Source organism: Hypoxylon trugodes, assembly GCF_022578975.1.
Source record: "Hypoxylon trugodes strain CBS 135444 unplaced genomic scaffold F4822scaffold_11, whole genome shotgun sequence".
In the NCBI taxonomy this organism is placed as follows: domain Eukaryota; kingdom Fungi; phylum Ascomycota; class Sordariomycetes; order Xylariales; family Hypoxylaceae; genus Hypoxylon; species Hypoxylon trugodes.
Genome location: NW_026250026.1, coordinates 1,336,444 through 1,356,625, shown reverse-complemented (window position 1 = coordinate 1,356,625; position 20,182 = coordinate 1,336,444). Strand labels below are relative to the sequence as shown.

Here is a 20,182-nt window from a genome sequence, read left to right as displayed (position 1 = left end):
CGGGCCGTGTGTGTAGGTTCCAAGACTCACACCCTTCGCTCAGTATAGGCGACTATGTGAGGTTAGTACTCTCACCCCCCCTTGCTCGTCGTTTGTACGGCTCGTTAGCCGGTCAAGCCATTTTTTCAACGTAGCTAAAAAGGCCGATGACCCCTGCAACACATCTCCCCTGCCCTGGCAGCCTACAGTACATTAGTACATACATACCACTAGTGCGTGCAAAGTATCGACGGCTGGCAGGTTGTTGGCAGATCTGGTACACTGACTTTGTTGTAACCCTATCACGGATACTTGCAAGTTCTGGCCGTTGATCCTGCTTCGGAATCTCGAGAAGAAAGGCAGTGATCGCGGGGCCGCGCCCACCCCTCGATAGGGCCCGTGGCTAAGAAGCAGGGATACAGGGGGGATGTTCATGGGGAGTCCTCTCCAGCCAGTGAAAAATCGAAGTAAGCTTTCCCCAAATCTGCTTCTGTCGCCGTGAGAGGTGTCAAGGCTCGGAGATTTCATACGCCAGGAACTCCACGCGAATCAAACAATACGCCCAAAACTCCCATATTCTGGGCAGCGCTATGAAGAAAACTGGCCTAAAATCTTATTTTGAAGTTTTTCCCATCATGCATGAAACTGCCACTACCACTACCACTACCACTACCTATTACCCCAGTCCCACCCTCGAAAGCGGGAAGCCATTCCACGCCTTCAAACGACCTGTTCTAATGCCTGCACGTCAGTCGTTTCTCACATACAGTACCTTCGGATTAGATCTCAACTTGCCGAACGGCATCTGTAGCGTGGTCCCTGTCTAAAAGGTCAGGTACCTTACCAGTCATTCAGGTACTTGTCTCTAAGGGCTGAAACATTAGCATTGCTAAAATATTCCCCATCCTCTATTGGTTCAAGCGCACTTCTCATCTCAAGTCACTGCCGCTGACAAAGGGCATTGATACTCTTTTGATGAGTGTTACATGCGACTCACTTGGCTAACTCAGATAAATCATGCTATATACTAGACCTGACATGGCAAGATATCATACATCTACCCCCTGTATACCCTAGATCTGGTATAGATACACCATAGAAGATACCAATCAGCCATTGAGGTATGTTCATTCTTGTGGCGAACGTGTAAATCATTACTCGACTACACGGCATTGATCTCCAGATGCGCGTCTCCCTACCTGTCCGTAATTTGACATTTTCTGGTACGAAGGGCACGTCCCTGGCCTGCCTTAACCTTAGTATACAAGTCTAGCCTGCTCGAGCTGTCACATCTTACATAGTATAGGATATATGGAGGTGTGGAGGTATACCCGATACGCTATAGTCTCTCGGTTCCTGATCAGACTAACAACTAAGAGCCTTAGACTAGGTTACTTTACTCCACACAATCTATTTGCCAGCCCTTCATCTCCAGATTCTCCACGCCTCCCCGCCAAAATGGGTTGCAAGGCAATATCCTATATAAATCTTCATCGTCTCCCGTGTTGTCGGTCCTGGGCCCAAGACGGTCCTCCCCACATCCCCCCGGATTACTATATCTATTTTGAAACTTATATCACTTCACTCAAGCTTACTCTTACATCACTTCTACATCTCATCGTCGACGACTTATACGGACTTGAACAGGACACACATAAGTACTTCAGCCAAGATGGCACCAAGTATACCAATTCCCACCCAAGGTGGCATGTTTCACACTTGTAAGTAGCCTTCACTTTGTCACTGATGAGTCCTAATCTTCATAACTTGCTAACGCTCTATACTAGTCCAAGGAGTTACTCCTAGGAAACAATCTACAGATTCTACAGAGAGTGCCAAGACGAACGGCAACGGCACAGCCAAGCGTATTACCACACCTCATGCATGCGCTGAATGCAAACGCAGGAAGATGTAGGACTTGTGCAACATTCTAGAAAAAGTGCCGATGATGCTAACATTTACTTCAGTCGATGTGATGGCCAACAGCCATGCGGTCAGTGTCTTTCCAGCCGCGCTCCTAAGCGATGCTTCTATGACAAGCACCGCCAAAGAGTGATCCCATCGAGAAAAACTCTCGAGGCCCTGTCACAGTCTCTAGAGGAATGCCGCTCGATTCTCAAGCGACTTTTTCCCAACCATGAGGTTCAGTCTCTTCTACCACTTCCTCGTCAGGAGCTACTCAACCTCCTCGACCGACCACAAGTAGATACCACTACAGCACTTCCCTCGCCACCTCTACATACTTCTCCCATTCCTGGCGATATTGGATCGCCTACTCTATCCGGCTCTGAGCAGGGTCTTTCCAGCTTAGAGCAAATACCGTCCCGAGACATCGAATGGGATGAGGAACGACGAGGACGAGATCCTATCCCCGTTGAGGCCGACGACGTAAATGCTCTCTCCCTGTCAGTTGATCGCCAAGCTTCATATTTGGGCGCCTCGTCTATTAAGGCGGCGCTTATGGTGATGCTAAAAGTACAACCCGGTCTCCGAAGCTCTCTTACCCCACCACTCAACAGCTGCGAAATGGCACACAATCTCCCGATCATGCGGCAAAAAGTCACAAATCCCAAGGAACCTCAACGAGTACCATGGTCATGGAAGGGCCAAACACTCATCGATGCGTACTTCAAGCGAGTACACGTTTTCGTTCCTATGCTAGATGAGGCCTCTTTCCGAGCCGATTATCTTGAAGGACAACGATTCGACGCTCCCTGGCTTGCGCTTCTTAACATGGTTTTCGCTATGGGATGCATCGCGGCTCTAAAATCCGATGATTACAACCACTTAAATTACTACAGCCGTGCTATGGAATACCTCCCTATGGACTCTTTTGGTAGCAGCCACATCGAAACCGTTCAGGCCCTTGCCCTGATTGGTGGATACTACCTACACTACATTAACCGACCGAATATGGCTAACGCTGTCATCGGTGCTGCTATTAGAATGGCCAGCGCTCTTGGCCTCCACCGCGAAAGCCTCGCCCATGGTCCCGCTGGTACGAGCAAGGAGATCGCTGCCGCAGAGACTAGGAGACGTACCTGGTGGAGCTTATTCTGCCTCGACACTTGGGCCACTACTACCATGGGCCGTCCCTCATTCGGCCGCTGGGGTCCTGCCATCAACATCCGTCCCCCAGAGACCGGCGTCAACACTGGTCGCGATTCCGCTCAACACGCTGGTATCCTGCCACTGGTTGAGAACATCAAATTCTGCAAAATTGCCACTGCTATCCAAGACATGCTCGCAATTTCACCTTTACTCCGTGCCGAGGACCGATGCAACCTAGATGGTCAACTGGTCAATTGGTTCAGCAGCCTACCTTGGCTCCTACGCACTAGCGACCCCTGCGCCGAACCCCTCTACATCGCCCGCTGCATCATGAAGTGGCGATACCAAAACCTGCGTATGCTTCTGCACCGCCCCGTCCTCCTAAACCTAGCCAGCAGCGGCGCCTCCCACGCAGCCGAGCACGATATCGCGGCTATCGAAGCCTGCCGCGACCTAGCTAAGCAGACTATTGAGGATATTTCGCGCGAGTGGTCGCGCAACCAAATGTCTGGCTGGAACGCAGTTTGGTTCCTATACCAAGCCGCCATGATCCCGCTTGTCTCTATCTTCTGGCAATGGGACAGCCCGCGCGTGCCTGACTGGCAGAAGCAGATTGAGACTATTCTTGAATTGCTTGAGGCTATGGAAGATTGGTCACTAGCTGCACGCCGCTCGCGCGAGGTTGTCTGGCGCATGTACGAGGCTTCCCGCCAACTCGAGCCTACCCTGTTACGACAACAGCAACAGCAAAGCCCGATGCAAAGGCTACAAGTCGTAACCACAGAGCACGGTGGCGTTATGAACCCCCTTGGTGATGGTTCCGAGTTACACATGTCACCTATTGGCCTCGAACCCGAGGGTTATGGCGGCATGATGGGTATGCTAGACCAGCATGGCCTCTGGGATCTCGACGGCATGCTCTGGGGCGCGCCTGATGAGATGGAGTGGGCGCAGCAGCACTTCGGCAATAACGCTGGGCCTGGAAATATGCATGATGGTACGCCTGGCGGAAGCTGTGGCGGCCTCATGGGCCAGCTTGGCGCTTACGGGATTGATAGCTCGGCGTTTTCTTTCGTTCACTGATTACTTTACTCTTTTGGGGGTGATTATGTCAAGTCATGTTATGTTACGTTGTTGTTGTTGTTGTGTACCTATATGTGTGTTGTGTATGAACAGACAGATACGCATGGCTACGCGGCTATACTACTTGTTACGATGATATTTCTGATTTTTTTTTTATTTCGGTTCTTTGCGTCTTAGGGATCTACGGGATGAAGAACGAAGAGAAGAAGAAAAAAATCATTTTTTTCTGATCACCTTTTTTTTTTACTTGGGTGGTGGTGTTTTTTTCCGCATTTGTTCTCTTCTTTTTTTAGGGGTCCATGATCGTCGTTCACACTATGCATGTACGTTTCAGCGATGATACCTCTTGATGTTGGATGCGTTCATGGGTTGGGTTACAACAAATTATCAAAAGGTTAAAAGGGGGGGTATGATGGGATGGAAGGACACCGGGCCGGCGGACAAGACGTCGTGTTTTTTTTTTTCTTCGACAAATACAAGCGAGAAATTTCAACCAACCTCATTTTGACTGGTCTAATTTGGGGGGCGGAGTCTGGGGAATAGTTACTTTGCTTTTCTTCGCTGCCGCTTGTGCTACTGATACCAATACTACTGCCACTACATTTACTTAGTGTCGCATGACGGGGAAATTTGTGGTATCAAAAAGTTTTAAACGAAGGATGATGATTTGTCACGATCGGGATGATGGAGAAAAAGTGTACGAGACTTACATACATACCTACATACAACATATACCACTCACACACACATATCTCTACCAACTTACATACATATATGCATAATACTATTATTAGGCGAATGGCAATTTACAGATACATAAGCACTTTCTTGAGAGTGACTTGAAATAGCACCGAGAATGCGTTTGACTATCTTGGCGTCATCTGGGGAAATGGAAGATAACCGGATAGGGTTTGGTATCTTCTGTCACGCACATATAGACATACGTAGCGTACTTGGCATCGCGAACTTGATGTCTGGAGGAGGGTGGTCGAAGGAATTGATATCCGAAAGGAAGTGGATCCCCATCGACGGAAAGCCGGTAGGTAGAATCAAGAAAATCCGGGGTAAATATGCTTACTTGAACACCTTAACCAACTTAACCTTATCTGTCTGTGCCTACATACTGCAGAGGTATGGGTTAGGAGGTAGTTGGTGCTTAGTGCTTAGTGCAGACCAAGTGTTCCTTCGAGGGGATCGTGGGCTACCGGGAACAAGGAGAGTGAAAAATGACAAGGGAAAAGGGGAAAGATAACAAGAATTGGAGAAGAAAAATTCTTACACCAATTAAAATAGTCTTGTGAGATTTTGTTCCATAACGAACATTGTTAGGTTCACGAGTAGATCCCCCTTTTCTCCAATTCTTTGATGGTGTATGAATGTGAGCTTAGACCAGACGAAAACATTTCGGCGTCAATTATGTCATGAGATACTGAGGCGAGATGAATGAAACAAGTTTCTGAGCTGAGGGAAATTAATACCTGACAACGTCAATATGATAAGGGGCAATTTCATGCTGGGTAGCGTTATTAACGCATACATCACTGTCCGTCATAATTCCTTGGTGTTTCTAAGTCGCACTAATGACAACAATGGCGTCTGTACTGTTCCTAGAATATCTTCCCACCACTACTAATTTTCCATTCTCTGCATTTTGATTGGCTAGATTGAAATCAGACATGCAGTAAAGCAGCTACAATGTCTTGCATGTGCAAGGGCAATCTTGAAGAATGTTAATAAGCAACCATGAGAACCTGATTGGTTGATCGGCTTGTTGACCGTCGAAGAAAGGGACTGGGGAAGAAGGCATCGTCGTGATTGGTTTCTCTGTGGGCAAGGGTTGTCAACCCCGGCACAATATGGACTTTCGGCCCGCGACGGATGGGTTGGCAATAGGTTCACAATGGCTACTCGTGAAGAGGTACCTGGTGCTAGTCCTACTTTCGGCCGGTAACACTTCCCGACAGTGCTGTGTTACGATGTTACCCAAGTACCGCTATGTGCTGCAAGCCATCCTTGTCCCTCCCCAGCCATTCCCCATCTGGGGTTTGTGCGTTCAGTGGACAACGGAAATTCCCGTGCGGGGAAGGGCAGAAAAAAGAAAAATGAGAAAAATTATTTCTTTCTAAAATAATTTCCGTGGCGGCCGCGATTAGAGACTCTAGTCTGGCAAGCGACAGCCATGCTGGAGAAGCATACTACTCCTCTTCGCTAGAGACTATTCCTATGGTTCTCGTGATCATGAGACCTCTCGCTTGCGAAGTGAAAAGACTTGGCATCAGTACCGATGGAGGTTAGATAGGTAGGCCTACGCCAGCTACCACTCCAAAGACGCACGCCCTGTCGCGTTGGAGAAAGATATCACGATGATTTGATGGAGGGCTGGCGAGAGCGACGATCACTATGAGATGGAGAGATGCGGGGTAAGAAGGCTTGAGATCGTCGGCGAGGATGTAAGTCTATGACCCTATCATTATCTTCTATTCATATCTGCCCTCCATCGCTTTGCTCTCTCCTCTCAGTAACCCCCCTCTCATTGAGGAGCTATCACATTTCAAGGCAGTTGGCCTTTACTCTATTCTTGTCGGCATCAAAGATTCCCACGTTTCACGGCTGCTGCCATGAAGTATCTACCGACTGTCGTGTCGCGCGAGATTACAGCGGCAGTCATTATTGATGCCAAGATCGAAACGAGTAGATAGACAAGATCGCAAGGCCGCGTATGGCCGCACGAACGAGATGTTTCTTAATGATGATCTGCCACGGCCTTCTAGGACTGCGTCACCATGCAAGGACCTGCGCTAGATCGAGGTTTTTGCTCTCTCGTATTGCCCTGATCTAGCCGCTTGCGCCCAATTCGCCGCCGCCACAAGTTTAATTACATACATTCATGTCGTCACCCGTGACCCGTCTTATTCCTTATGATGTTGCTGGTCTGGAAGAGCCTTGGCATATACCCGGGGAACTTATTTGGCCTTCATAATGTCCGATGCCATGCTAGCTTTATTAGGATCCCGCCGTTACACAGACGAGATGGCTCATCGATATCTCACGCGATAATCTACGAGATTCGTAATAAGTTAATTTCAATAAGGGCTGTAGATACGAGCCGTGGCCATTGCGTCGCCAAGACTGGTGGGTAATTTCAGCGATGTCTGACGACGATGGCGGCGACTCCTACTTCTCTATTACGCGGTGTCATGGTTCCCTTGTCCCCTAACATCGTTCAACAATCATAGTTGAGCATCGTTAAGATGTAATTATGCGCATCCCAACCGACAGACTAGACTATACCTCTTCTTATGCCTAAGTAGGTAGTTTTGGAGAAGCATTTTCTAGAAAGGGATAAGTATAGTAGACTAGGTCAAGGCTAGTTTAGCTTGAACTAGCTACTTTGACACTTCAGTACCGTAACTGTGCCTCGTGCCCACAGCCGATATACCGTCGACTAAGATCTAAAGAGATTAGTCTATACTTCACGATAATTCGCTTAATCTGCCCCACGCCCATGCGCAGTTCACGAGGGCACCTAACCCATTAAACCCCCTGTTATATCAATCCTAACTAACTACAAGCGCTGACTTATTACACTTATCACGACAATAGTCGCTGGTCATTAGGTAAGTTACGCTACCTCACCGAGTACTCGAGGAACCGGTCGAGAGGTCCGGCGATGGCGATAATGGGATGATTATCGTGGGTTTCGTGTTGGGTCGCCAAGAGCCCAGCCCACAGTCGAGCGATTCGAGCCGTGTTAAACTGCGACGTCAAGTCGCAATTGAGGTATTGAGGGAAAATCTTTCCCTCCACCAACATAAGCTTTTGTGACATCTGGGGTTATGGGGTGCTGGGGTTTAGATCTAATGAGACAAGCCTCTTAGCCCTGAGCTCTTAGATGCCTTTTTTCTGCCCTTGCTATCGTGGTATTCTAAGACGGCTTCGTTGAACACGTCCCTTCCTAACTGCTTTTACCGCTGCGCGACGCGCGTCGGAGACCTCAAAGAAAGGAAACTTTTAGTCAATTGCTAACCATTGACGGGTTGACCACGAAGCAAGTAGGAATCCATTGGGATCTGGATGCGATGTGGTGCTGATGCGCTCCAATTCGGATGCAAAGGTTAAGACTTTTGCTATGGTCAAGGTACAATCTTTCGAGATCTACCTGGATCTTCAGAGAATCTTCCTTTCCACCGGGAGTGACGCATCTTCGCCGCTCCTTGCCTTCTTCGCGATGATGTGGATATCTGGCCTATGAGATGGCACAACGACGATATGGGTGACGATCATGATCTCAAAAGGATTTGGAGTTTGCAGAATTGCTCCAAACTGACGTCGGCGATATCGGTTAGGAAGAAACTTGCTCTAAAAGTGTAAAGGCGCAAGAAATCCTCCCTTTGATTCAATGATAACATTTTCCCCAGTCCAATTGTCGAACAATTCGACAACCACTCCAAACAAAAGTTCTTCAATAGCGTTACAAGAATACAGCTGTATAGGGTATGATTCTGCTGGTCGTCATTTTCGGTGTCACCACCACCAATTAGCCCCTGCAACCTCGATGTATGTAGGGCTTGACAACTCGCAAGTATCCCCCGACATGTCTTGGCAGCGTGCCGTTCTTATATGCCCTGAGGGTGTGCACCTCAAGCTGGCCTAGCACCATCTTCTCTTACCTACCCTACCGGCCTCATCGGCATTCACGCATACACTGCCGCCGGCTGGTAGCTAAGAATACCACGTCGCTTACTGCAAGCCCGGCGTACCTGCGTCGCCGATCCCGGACCACTTGGTCCTCAAGCGAGTTCCGCCTATGAGATGAAAGGGGGGAGGGTCTAGGGAAACATTATCGGCCGTCCCGCATTAGTTATGCATCAGACACGAACCTGCATATTTTTTACTTGCCTACCTACATAAATACTGGCTGGCTGGCCTATCCCGTTAGCGTGGGTTCCATTTTCCCCAACTCCAACCCCTGAACGGCGGCGTTGCCCGCTTTGGGAAATCATGCGCCGGCCGGGATAATCGGGATCGCGAGCGCTCTTTGCCGGGGGCCTTCTAGGGCGGAACTCACCACCTGGCTATGTCCGGCGGAGAGTGAGTCCCACGTTTCCGCCGGCTCTCTATAGAATAAGCCATAAGGGTGAAATGCTCCCCGGCTAGGGAGACCCGAAGAGCTGGTCCTAGGCTATTAATGGTTTCAGGGGACATCCACATCTTACCCCCCTTCATCCCAACTGCATACTCTATATCGCACGTGTGTCAGATTGCCATCGCGTGGTGGTACATGGTGATCGTCTCGGATAATCTATCTACACGTGGGCGATGGGAGAGCGGTGACAAGGATGCATCGAACGAGGATTTACATCGAATTTTGCGCGGTGTGAATCACTTCCTCTTAACTTGAGACGCTTCTATAGATCCTTGGATGAGATGCAATGAAGAGAAAAGGGGAAGAGGACAGATCTGAAGGTTCTTCTCGGATGTTGGGGTACCCGACGCTGTGCTGATGGGGCAGGGCCATTTCGTCGGCTTCCAGTTTCCATCTAAAGAGGACTGTCTCGTAATAATGGGTTTGATACTATTACTAGCGTGATTTGTGCTTCGTTAGATGGCTACAGCCCTGACGGGGATCCTTTGGTGACTAAGGTCCCCTAGTTTTACCTGTTCCCTTTGTCACGATAGAAGCAAAAAAGGGGTTTATGTGTATAATAGAATAGAACATCACATATTTTAATACCCTAATTAGGATAATACGTTGTGAGTGTAGTTTTATCAGGCCCATGGCGCCTCTAGCGATTATTCTGGAAACATTTTCATTATTAGAATTGCCTACCTACTCAGGTATATGAAGCCCTCGGGACAGTGAATCAGGGGGATGGGGGTTTTTCGTATCACGAACATCAGGTATATCTAAGGTTGCCGTAAAATTACTTTTATATCTTGATGATTATGTCTTTCTAAAGGGTATAGTGATCCATTTCATCGACAAAATTTCGCAGCCTTCTCGATAGCTGAATTCTCATTTTAATCCCCATGGAAGGTGTTCAAGTAACTGATACCGTTGTAGATTGGGCGGGACCAACTAGAAAGGAACGCCTGGCGAGGTCAAGAGTTATGACTATCGCTCGATACAGCTTCTCTATGACATACGACCCAGTCCACGAGGTTGTACACGAAGAAGATGTGGATGGAACCCCTTGTCTCGTCATCATCTTCAAGACAAGTGGCCCATTATTTTACGGCTTAGAACTACAGACGATTAAGGAGAATATCATGAAATACCGTGCTTTCCGCCTAGGTCGTTTCCGCATTCATGTCATGGCGTATGCGCAGCCATGGACACGAGCATGCCTTTTAAACCAAGGTTACGAATATGAAGGAACGGGAGGCAGCGACGTGGAGGAATAAAGGGATAAATCGAACAATTAGTCAAAAGCATGACTATGCTTAGGTTTGTTGCTCATCATCGTACTAACTGCCCGATTATGAGGATATAAGCATCTGATCTTCTCAATAAGTCCCCGAATGAGTACACGATAAATCATATAGGTTACTTTGGAACCTTCAATGTGGCATCTAGTCGAGCCTCCGAGTACACCTTAGGTAGCGCCCAATTATTAATGATATTATCTTAATCCTAACTGAATTGTGTAAATGCGTTGTATTGTGTCGTTCATATTGCTCTGTGCTTGGCCTGTTCATGTATTTAGGTACCTAGATACATGCTCAGGGGGCTTTGAAATAATTCAAAAGAACCCCCTTTTTCCCGACCAAGCTTAAAGTTGAGATTGATTAGAACCTTTAAACTCTACCCTTAGACCTTGCATTACTGGATAAAATTGTCTAGTATTAGTATCGGCCGAAACCTTATTGTGTGATTCATAGGGATGCAACTTCTCTAGAAGGTACGCATGGGCACTTGGAAGGAGGTTATTTACACTAATAAGGGAGGTGCTGTCAAGGCTAACGCCAAAGCGCTTTTCTCGTTGTTATATGTACTCTGAAACTAAATCCAAACTTTTACATCATCCTATTTAAACTGAACGAACAGAATTCTTTACAATAGCTGCACCCTTCTTGTCAGTTGCAACCCCTAACTCATTACAATGGACCACAGACTACGCTGCAATGTCCTTAAATGTCGGAAGGAACTTGGAGATCGAGCATTGGTGACTACTTGTAGTCATATTTTCTGTATCGATTGCGCTTCTCGTCTGGGCCTAACAGGACAGAGGCACGAGCATCGCAACTCCTGTCCAGCCTGTGGAGCTCAATTAACAAACCCCGACGATGCCGTCATTTCGAATCTGGATCCAAGTGAGGATTATAAAACCAGTGTTCTCAGTGGTTTAAACCCTAATATTATTATTGAATGCGCAAATAGGGGTCTTAGCTTCTGGGCATATCAGGTTACACAAGAAGTGTTAGTATCCCCCTTTTCTATCTCAATATGCTACAAGATTCAGTAGACTAGGGTAAGCTAACATGGATACGACAGCGTTTACCAAGAATATCTTGGAAAAACACTCACAGAAAAATACTCAGATCTTAGTGTTCATCTGGATAGTGTTATTAATGAGGCCAATCTACGGATTACTAATCTACAAGATAGACTGAATGGCAAGTTCTTCCCTATAGCTCCCAAGAATTCTCTATTGACTGTTTTTAGGTACAAAGGCGGACCAAGACAGCCTGCGCAGAAAATACGACGAGCTAAGTCAAGCATACAAAGAAAAAAACCGAAAACTCCTCCAAGTTCAAGAGTTATACGACAAATTGAAGCGAAAAGCCATGCTTGGACAGTTACAAGACGCGGCCGAAGATGCGGTTGACTCGACACTTCATGGTGCACAGTTCGAGACAGGAATACAAGCTTCTGTTGACTACGGCGACCATGAGGCAATTTATCAGCAACAACAGCACTCATTACTCCAAGAACAACAGAGGATGCCGATGGGACAAAAACATCAATCAGCGACGCAGGATTATGGTACCTCCTGGCCTAGGACTATAGGTGCTCAATGTGAGTCATGAAGCAAGATGTTGCTATAGCTATATGTTTAGTTAGCTAATATTTAGTAGCAAATGTCCCAATTACCCCTTCCAGCCATCGCCAGCGACTCGGGGATCCGACAACTACGGGTTTATCGACTATTCCTGGTCTTGTCGCGGGGACTCCTAGAGTACAGCACACTAGCATAGTAACGCGAGTGCCGCAAAGTGAAGGGCTTGCAAATGTTTCTCAATGTAACACAAGGTTCCCTGCCGTAGGACTAAGCTCTGGGCTGAAGGTTAGCCATGGTGGCGGGAATCCCGAAGGACACAGCATTTCGTCAATAAGGCCGCGAGGCAAGTATTCATCATTAACGATCATTCATATTCAATTACTAACTCGGAAGTAGTTGCTCAACGACCCACACCAGTATCTTCAACCTTTAGTCGAAGACCGGCGGGTGGGCAACCGGAAACTATGATCAACGGGGTTCGGGGTGGTTTTACGAATCTCTGAGTATGTAGAATACAAGACTCGCAAAAGTAGATACTTACAAAGGAATATGACGTAGGGCGAGCGAGACCCCAAGTTGAGCGAACAATCTATTGTTGAAGGAAAACAATCTCTATGTGTAAGTCTTTGTTCATCGCCCGAGCAAAACAATGTTATGTATGTTCGAACAAAGGGGTCGAATCAACCCTTAATTGTGAGATTATTTTTTAGTGTATATATACGCCATGCCAATGGGAATTTCGAATTAAACTCCTATTCTTTTCTATTCTCTGTGGACTGTCTTCACATATTTCACCGAGATAACTACATAACCAAACTGACTTTATTTTACGATTATTCTTATTTTGGAAACTACTATGGGATCCAGATACGCTCAGCAGCAGTACCGCAGCGTATCTAGCGAAAACGTGCCGTCCACGGCCGGGTCTACGCTGGCGTATGACCTGCGTTGCGGACGGTCAGACTCTCAGTTACCTACTCCGATGTCAGCTGAGGCGTTGGATCGGGTACTGGGAAATACGCCCAAGCCAAAACGCGACAAAGTAAAGGGTTCCAACCCCATTACTACTTGGCTAGGGAAATACACGGGCAAGGGATTTGTAAACATTGAGGGACTTCAATTGGGCCCGCCGAGCCCCCCTCAGCCCCCTCTTCACCCGATGCGCCCCATTGTTAAGCGGGCATCAATGTCGGCCCCTTCGTGGAAGGAGTCTTCTGGTGAACCTAAGGAAGCGCTAGTTTCCAACTCCATTGCATGGCCTACTGCCGCCGGGAAGGACCTCCCCGAACTTCCCGGCGAGGAAGTTGTCTTAAGTCCAGCAGGAAATGGCTCTAACTACGTGGTCCCTGACACGCCAATCCGCCGTGTAGTTGACCCGGCGTACCGGAAACCCGTGCCCTCCAACCCGGCGACCAACGTTGGATCCCAGGAAACGAAGGATCTCAAGGCTGAGCGACGGAAGGGCCGGGTCTTCAATGAAGAAGATCTTCCGAAGGATCTTTATGAGTTCCCCAGCCCTGATGACTGGGTTACCGAAGATGAGGCAGAGGAGTACTTCTGGGAAGACGCTGGGTTCGATGATATCCAAGAACCAGCGTCTGAACAGAAGCCATTAGTCCGTCGCCTCGAAACTATTCCTGAAATCGTCATTACTGAGCCCGATGACGAGGGAAGTGCTGAGCAAAACCGGAAGAAGCCTCGTATGCAATACAAGAACCAGCTAAGCGTCGACAATAGCTTTGAGGTTCTCTACCACAAGCAGACGAGCCAGGTCAGAAAGCTAAAAGGTAGGGTAGACTGCCTGCACGTCCTAGCATTCCTTGTTGCACAGGCAGAGGACCTCGACATGGATGATTTGGTTGCTGTACATGGGGCATTGAAGCATATCATTGACGACCGTGATAAGCTCTTCGACTTGTTCCCCTTGGCGAAGACATTGGCCAAGGACCAGAAGCTGGACGCCAAGGACGTCAAGGCTCTCCATCGAGCCTTGAAGAAGGTTCTTCTGGACCGTGACAATGCCCTTCAAGAGGTTGCTATTGGTAAAGCTACCATTCAGCGGCTTAAGGACCAGATTGAATCTCTGCGACGAGAAGGGAGTGATTCCCTAGACGCCGAGCGTTACGTCTACTTGTAGTGACGCAATCATGAAGGCCATTTGTGAATAAGGCCTTAAAGGTAAACTGCGACCTAGACAAAGCAGTAAAAAGTGGCCAAGGCGGTTCAAGGATATTGTAATCCGGAGCAATTTCCTAGCCGCGCACACCTTGTGCTCCCATCCCCACCTGTTCGACAAAGAACATCTACATCACATACACGACACCAACTCCAACACCCTTTCCCATCACACTAAACAATAAGATGCCATAAAGAGGCGGCTAAGGGGAGCGACTGTAAGTAAATAGCAGCTAAGCGATTTCCCCACCGCCAACGGTATCACATATCACATCGACAACCCTTATTCTGGGCGATTCACATCACCTATCAACTAGTTCGCGAACATAAAAAAACCTCGACACACTCATTATCGACATTTGGCAGGTTAGCCACCCACAGCCCTCGACGCGGCACATTTCCTATTATTTTTCCTTTGTTCAACTTATGACCCACTTTGCCCCTTTCCTGCCTGCAGCTGGGAAGGGTTCGGTTCCGTACATGCTTCTGCAGGGCTGTACGGAACTGAGTGCATACATAGCGTATAGCGTATAGCTACCATAGAATTACTTAGTAGAAGCTGGTTTTCCACCTCGGCCGGGTGGATGATTGGTGAACGTGATACCTACCCAGGTAGGTATCAACCCCGTACATACGTCAAGATCATATCAGATTGTTTCGTTGATCTCGCTACAAAGCACACGAACTTTTCATTTTTCATATAGATACACGCATAAGTACACATATTAGCCTATATAGGTAGATTAATTAATGTTTAATAATTAAAATCTTTCGCTGGTGATGACATAATGGTGAACCCCTTGATTAACCCCAACCCTAACCCTGAGAATAGTGATTACGTAAGCAAATGTTTGAATCTCGAGCATCTAGTTCTAATGATTTAATAGCGACAGATTATTTATATGCCAATATCTAGCTCCATGCATAATACTCATTCGGCGAAAATACAGTCTTTTTCTTCTCGCCGCCGCGCCACCTCAGACAGGGTATCTGCGCGGTATCCCTTTTCTCGTTCACAACCCTAACCCCTATTTTCTCAGCCAGGGATTTTATCGCGGTATGTAGTTCCGGGCTCGGGTTCCAGATGATGATTTCTGAGATCTTCCACTTTGCGGCTTCCTCTAGAACGTCGAATAGTAACGCCGCTAATACATGTGTGGTGACTTCTTCGCTTTGGTCCTTAGGTGGCTTGATCCGCTGGATGGTTATTTTGTGTCCGTGGATGTCTGTGAACCAGTATACCCATGCATCCGCGCTTTCGCAGATACTGCCTTTGGATGTGGGGACTTGGTTGGCGAGTTTGTCGTTCATGTAGTCGGCTCGTGTTTGTAGCCAATTGATTAGATCCGGAGTGGGGAGGACTGTTGTGAGGACGGTGTCTGGTGGTAGATCTGATTTGTTTTCGAAGTCATATTTCAGACTTTCTACGTCGCGCTCGCAGAGACTGGGGATATCAGCGCTGGTAATGGGCCGAGTTAAAGGAAGTTTAGGAATTTTGTCCCGCGGGGGGAGAGATGAGGGAACGGTCATGACGGTTTGAAAGGCGTCAAGAATGTCCCACCCCTTACTAACATAGAACTAATAGTCTTTATCAGTACTTTAAATCAAATCATAAGAAAAGAGCTGTTTTAGCCTCACGTCGCCAACATCCGAGTACAGCATGCTCGCCGCCGCGCCCCCCGGTCCATCGATCCACTCTGCCACACTCTTCAACAAAACTGAAGCGAGCCCGCGCCCACGGTACCGGGAATCCGTCACCACGCTACAAACACAATACCCCTGCTCCTGGCGTACTGTTGGCTCCACCCCTTCCCGTAACAGTAAATCCCGGTGCATTGTCTTGCACATTGCGATTACATGTTCGGGATCATCAGCCACCGTCAAGTTCCAAATGTGCCACCCCTTTGGTCCACTCGCTAATGGTGCTTTACTAAGAAACTCATCGCGTTTAAGGTACCCTTCCTGCGAGAGTGACTTTCCGAAAGCTGTGGCGGCTAGACGTGCGCCGCGGAGGCGTTGCTCGGGGGTTGTGGCTTCTGAGAAGACGGTAGAGAGGGTGCCCCGCGCGTCTTGGATGGTTATTGGGCGAGGTTCTGCCATGGTTAGTAGACCCTTGTCTTAAATATGAGGGTATGTAGAGAAGTAATTCATTAATTCAACAAACGATAGTCCCTTTGTGGTTATGAAGAAGTTGGGGCGATCTCGGGTCTCCGCATCGGACCATTAGCTTATGTGGATACCAACCACGGTCCGTCCTGTCGGTGCCATTGGCGCTGCGGCACTTGGCTAGTCCCACGTTAAAGATCTGAGCGGGAACTTTGCATTGTCCTCGTATTTATGTAACCTATGTTCGAGCGCCATAAATAAGTGCTACGTTATTACCGGGAAGCTTACTACACTCATCTCCATCTGTCCGTCATGTCGGAATATCTATTAAGAATGGTGTCAAACGCTCCCCTCATCGGAGATGCATCGGAATTATTCACTAGGCTTATATTTATAATTGAAATGACGCTGAAAGAACGAGTATAAATGTAGTGCGTTCCTCAATGAAGGTGTCGCGTAGCTCAAAGTCGTTGAGAAATGACTTGATATTTCTCATAGATTTACACAAAGTATCTGTGAAGAAATAGTGATATGTTATTGACTGCTTTTATTTCAACAACCCCTTTTACGAGCTACATTAGAAAAAGGGCAACCCCAAATATTGTAAAAGGTTCAGGGGCAATGAGGACATCCACGATAGTCCCAAGCAGTACAGTATATATATTATTGGTCATGCAATTAATTATGGGAGGATTCTAACAAAGGAAATGTGTAGGGAAACAAAAGTATTGCGAAATTTCTTTGTGGACGTGGATTACGTAAGACGGAACAAAAGGGGTACGGTTTATACAGAGGAAAAACATTTAATCCCTACCAAGATGCTACGAAGGGTTTTATCAACAGAAGATTTCTACCTAGGGCGGTTTAGGTAGTAAGATCCTAGGGACTAGATATTTTTGTCTCATTGTTCTCACTCAGATGTTTAGTAATAATCAACTGTAAAAGGCCAAAACATATAGCTATGCACTGCTACAAAACGAATAAATAGAAACAAATGAAAACAATATCTAGCAAGACACATTGTATAGTAATCGCAATAATTGTTTTCCCTGAGGTTGGTAATATATAAGGTGAATAGGTGACGGCTCCGAAGCACATTAATAAGCTTCATTCCGCATCATTTTATTATTTGACCAAAAAGACTCATATTACATACTGTTCGTGTGAACTTTCACCAAAATAACAAGCTTAACCTGGAAGATTTTATCAACAAGCGTTTCTTTCATTGTTAAAAACAGACAAAAACGCAAGCATGTCAACATCGACTAATCCTACATCTACATCTACACCTTCATCGGGGACATCCTCTATGCCACCTGTACCAGAACTTCCGGCACCTCGGTTGACCTTCGGTGTTGAATTTGAGTTCTTGGTTCCATGGCTGAAACCTGGCGACTCGGATCCCCTTGAGGCTCAGGGTGTCAAAGGTGTAGCGCCTGTAATGAGGATAGGAGGCAAGAAAAGGAAAGGTAAGAAAAGAAGTGCCAACATCGCCCCGGACAAAGTAATCCGAGATACAATATTAGACCTCTTGCAGAAGCACGGTGTTCAGGCCGCCGTTCAAACCTGGAAGGTTGATGCGAATGGTGCCAAGAAGGTTCTCGACCCATATACTAAGTGGACAGTCGAGGAAGATGTCAGTCTTTCGCAACTGGAGGAACTGGGTTGGTGTTGAACTTAGGAGCCCGGCCGTGACCGCAGTCCCCGTTGCTTTTAAAGCTATCGATTATGTGCGACAACTTATAACGAGTACCATAAGAGTACGTGTCAACCATTCCTGTGGTTTACATGTGCACGTAGGTATGGCAGGTGAGAGATTTCCTCTCGGAGCTATGAAGCGCATAGTTTCGCTGGCTTGGGCGGCTGAACATTTACTGTATGCCCTCCATCATCCTTGGCGAAGAGCCAATGCGAGTGCTCCATCACTTCGTCATATGAGTAATCTAGCACTGGTGAATGCGGGTGAGAAGGCCCAGGACCATCTACGCAAGTTTGCGCATTGTACAAAGGAGATCGACGAGTATATTGCTAGCGATGTTAGGCATGGGGAGGAACCCATATCGTGGCGGGAAGCTAACCGAGACGAGAAATACGTCCAAGGTTTCGCACAAACAAGACAGGCTGGACATTACGAACCTTTTTGGGGCGATCTCACGCCGATTCCTCCAGAACCCAAAGGAAAGAACGACATGAATCCCAAAGACGAACTCATCGCCAGGGTTGTAGAAAGCATGCGCCGCATGAAATTCGCCCAGCCACAAAATAAGGCTGAGGAGGACCGGAGTCGGGAACGAAAAATCCCAAGAATTCTGACTCCTCGTTACACTTATGAAGAACTCGAAGCTATGTCCAAGGCGCTAGATGCGATGTTTATATCTCGTAATTACTTCGACAAAGAGAACCGTGAATATTTTGAGGATCCGGGCGTCTTCGAAGGGGTGGGTCCCATCTTCGGATCATCTAGTAGCTGTCGAATTGCGTCCCTTGTGGATCCCGGCGATCGTGGATATATCAGTACTGCAGCATATTCTTGTGCTGATTTTCGGTACAAGAATAGCAAGCGTACGATAGAATTCAGGGGCTCGGAAGGTACCCTCAGTCCTTGGGCTGTTGATTGGGCTAAGATCTGTGTTGGTTTTGTCAGATTTGCTATGCACGCGCCTCTCGTAGATTATATGGAGGTACTAGAAAAATGTGCCATGTCAACGAAGGAGGATGGGATATACGATGTTATCGATTTGATTGATGACCTCGGTCTTCCAGCTCAGGCTCAGGCTGCCGAGAAGAGGATAGAAGAGCGTAAGGAGGCTTGGAAACTTCAATTTGCAAAGTCCGAGAAACCTACGGAGTGAGGGTAATTGTTGTATACCCATTGGTGTTCTCAAGTACCTGGTTAGTTTAGCATAATAAATCAGTATCTCCTAAATCCGAATTTAATATCGATGCATTGACGTGAAAAGTAGGTGAAGATAATTGTACTCTCGTTTTCCTCGTTTTTGGGCCCAACATCATGAATGGTGAATTTTATTCCGTTTCGGTCGCTTTTTGGCCATAAATAACCCGAAGACATTTCATATTCCGGGCATTCTCATCGAAAGATTTGAAGGGACTGAGGCCCGTGTAATCTCCGCTATCAGTGCATGAAACGGAATAGGTATAAGTCCTAGCGATCGGACTATAAAGTTCTTACAGCAACTAGAAAATCGGATGAATCTTAACTGCTTATTTTCTGACCCAACATGTAGATCTCCTTGAATCCACTATCGGTCTAACTTATGTAAAGTATCCTGGTTGACGATGTGGATTGTAAAGGTTGAGATGGGAACTTTTTAAAAATTGTAATACGGAACGAAGAATATGCCGCACACCGTGTGAGTCGCACCTGTCTCGATTATTTACTAAGCTCAATACGCCACCGGAAACGAGCGTGACTTGTCTACACTGTACGATCCAGACGCTTGACGTCATAAAGTCTATAATCCACCTAATTATTCAGCTGAACAACACAGCCTTAAATCGGCCTTTCTAGTGGCCGAAGAAAAACTCTGTATTACAGGCACTATCCTAGTCGCACAAAGGCCGAATCCCCCAAATTTAGTCTTTTAAGGGGCTAATGTTATAGAACGTTTTACCTAACTCACAGAAATCGTTATGATAAAATGAGACATCATCTATCTGCCTAGAAATGGTTAGCTAAGGGGTAGTAGAATGGGTCGGGGGCGAAAGTGGCACAGGATATAGAAACCGTTAGCGCTAGATGATACTACCTAGTTAGTTCTAGCGGA

General features: G+C 47.2%; 5 protein-coding genes across 5 annotated transcripts; 4 read left to right on the top strand and 1 right to left on the bottom strand.

Annotated features, from left to right (window-relative positions):
- Positions 1 to 1,503: 1,503 nt before the first annotated feature.
- On the top strand, positions 1,504 to 4,422 carry F4822DRAFT_82427 (fungal-specific transcription factor domain-containing protein). The gene is made up of 3 exons (XM_051464033.1): positions 1,504 to 1,700; positions 1,767 to 1,890; positions 1,947 to 4,422. The coding sequence occupies exons 1-3, from the start codon at positions 1,652 to 1,654 to the stop codon at positions 4,111 to 4,113; spliced, it is 2,340 nt and encodes a 779-aa protein (XP_051309377.1). The 5' UTR covers positions 1,504 to 1,651; the 3' UTR covers positions 4,114 to 4,422.
- A 6,794-nt stretch (positions 4,423 to 11,216) lies between these two features.
- Positions 11,217 to 12,619, top strand: F4822DRAFT_434715 (uncharacterized protein; the record flags this gene model as incomplete). Its single annotated transcript, XM_051462057.1, has 5 exons — positions 11,217 to 11,533; positions 11,609 to 11,676; positions 11,780 to 12,133; positions 12,193 to 12,357; positions 12,513 to 12,619. The coding sequence occupies 5 exons, from the start codon at positions 11,217 to 11,219 to the stop codon at positions 12,617 to 12,619; spliced, it is 1,011 nt and encodes a 336-aa protein (XP_051309376.1).
- A 353-nt stretch (positions 12,620 to 12,972) lies between these two features.
- F4822DRAFT_434714 (uncharacterized protein) lies at positions 12,973 to 14,253 on the top strand (the record flags this gene model as incomplete). The annotated part of the gene is made up of 1 exon (XM_051462056.1): positions 12,973 to 14,253. One exon carries the CDS (start codon positions 12,973 to 12,975, stop codon positions 14,251 to 14,253), a length of 1,281 nt encoding a protein of 426 aa, XP_051309375.1.
- An 815-nt stretch (positions 14,254 to 15,068) lies between these two features.
- On the bottom strand, positions 15,069 to 16,594 carry F4822DRAFT_421111 (uncharacterized protein). The gene is made up of 2 exons (XM_051459766.1): positions 15,930 to 16,594; positions 15,069 to 15,869 (listed from the first exon to the last, which is right to left on the bottom strand). Exons 1-2 carry the CDS (start codon positions 16,389 to 16,391, stop codon positions 15,204 to 15,206), a joined length of 1,128 nt encoding a protein of 375 aa, XP_051309374.1. The 5' UTR covers positions 16,392 to 16,594; the 3' UTR covers positions 15,069 to 15,203.
- An 826-nt stretch (positions 16,595 to 17,420) lies between these two features.
- On the top strand, positions 17,421 to 19,709 carry F4822DRAFT_421109 (uncharacterized protein). Its single transcript, XM_051459765.1, has one exon. It carries the CDS (start codon positions 17,975 to 17,977, stop codon positions 19,247 to 19,249), a length of 1,275 nt encoding a protein of 424 aa, XP_051309373.1. The 5' UTR covers positions 17,421 to 17,974; the 3' UTR covers positions 19,250 to 19,709.
- The last annotated feature ends 473 nt before the right edge of the window (positions 19,710 to 20,182 follow it).

What these genes read in the sequence shown, in the direction of transcription:
- F4822DRAFT_82427 (XM_051464033.1), top strand. Translation starts at nt 1,652, where the DNA reads ATGGCACCAAGTATACCAATTCCCACCCAAGGTGGCATGTTTCACACT. An exon ending in AGGTGGCATGTTTCACACTT is followed by an intron (nt 1,701 to 1,766) that starts GTAAGTAGCCTT and finishes GCTCTATACTAG; the next exon opens with TCCAAGGAGTTACTCCTAGG. An exon ending in GAATGCAAACGCAGGAAGAT is followed by an intron (nt 1,891 to 1,946) that starts GTAGGACTTGTG and finishes CATTTACTTCAG; the next exon opens with TCGATGTGATGGCCAACAGC.
- F4822DRAFT_421111 (XM_051459766.1), bottom strand. Translation starts at nt 16,391, where the DNA reads ATGGCAGAACCTCGCCCAATAACCATCCAAGACGCGCGGGGCACCCTC. An exon ending in TGTACTCGGATGTTGGCGAC is followed by an intron (nt 15,870 to 15,929) that starts GTGAGGCTAAAA and finishes AAAGACTATTAG; the next exon opens with TTCTATGTTAGTAAGGGGTG.
- F4822DRAFT_421109 (XM_051459765.1), top strand. Translation starts at nt 17,975, where the DNA reads ATGCGAATGGTGCCAAGAAGGTTCTCGACCCATATACTAAGTGGACAG.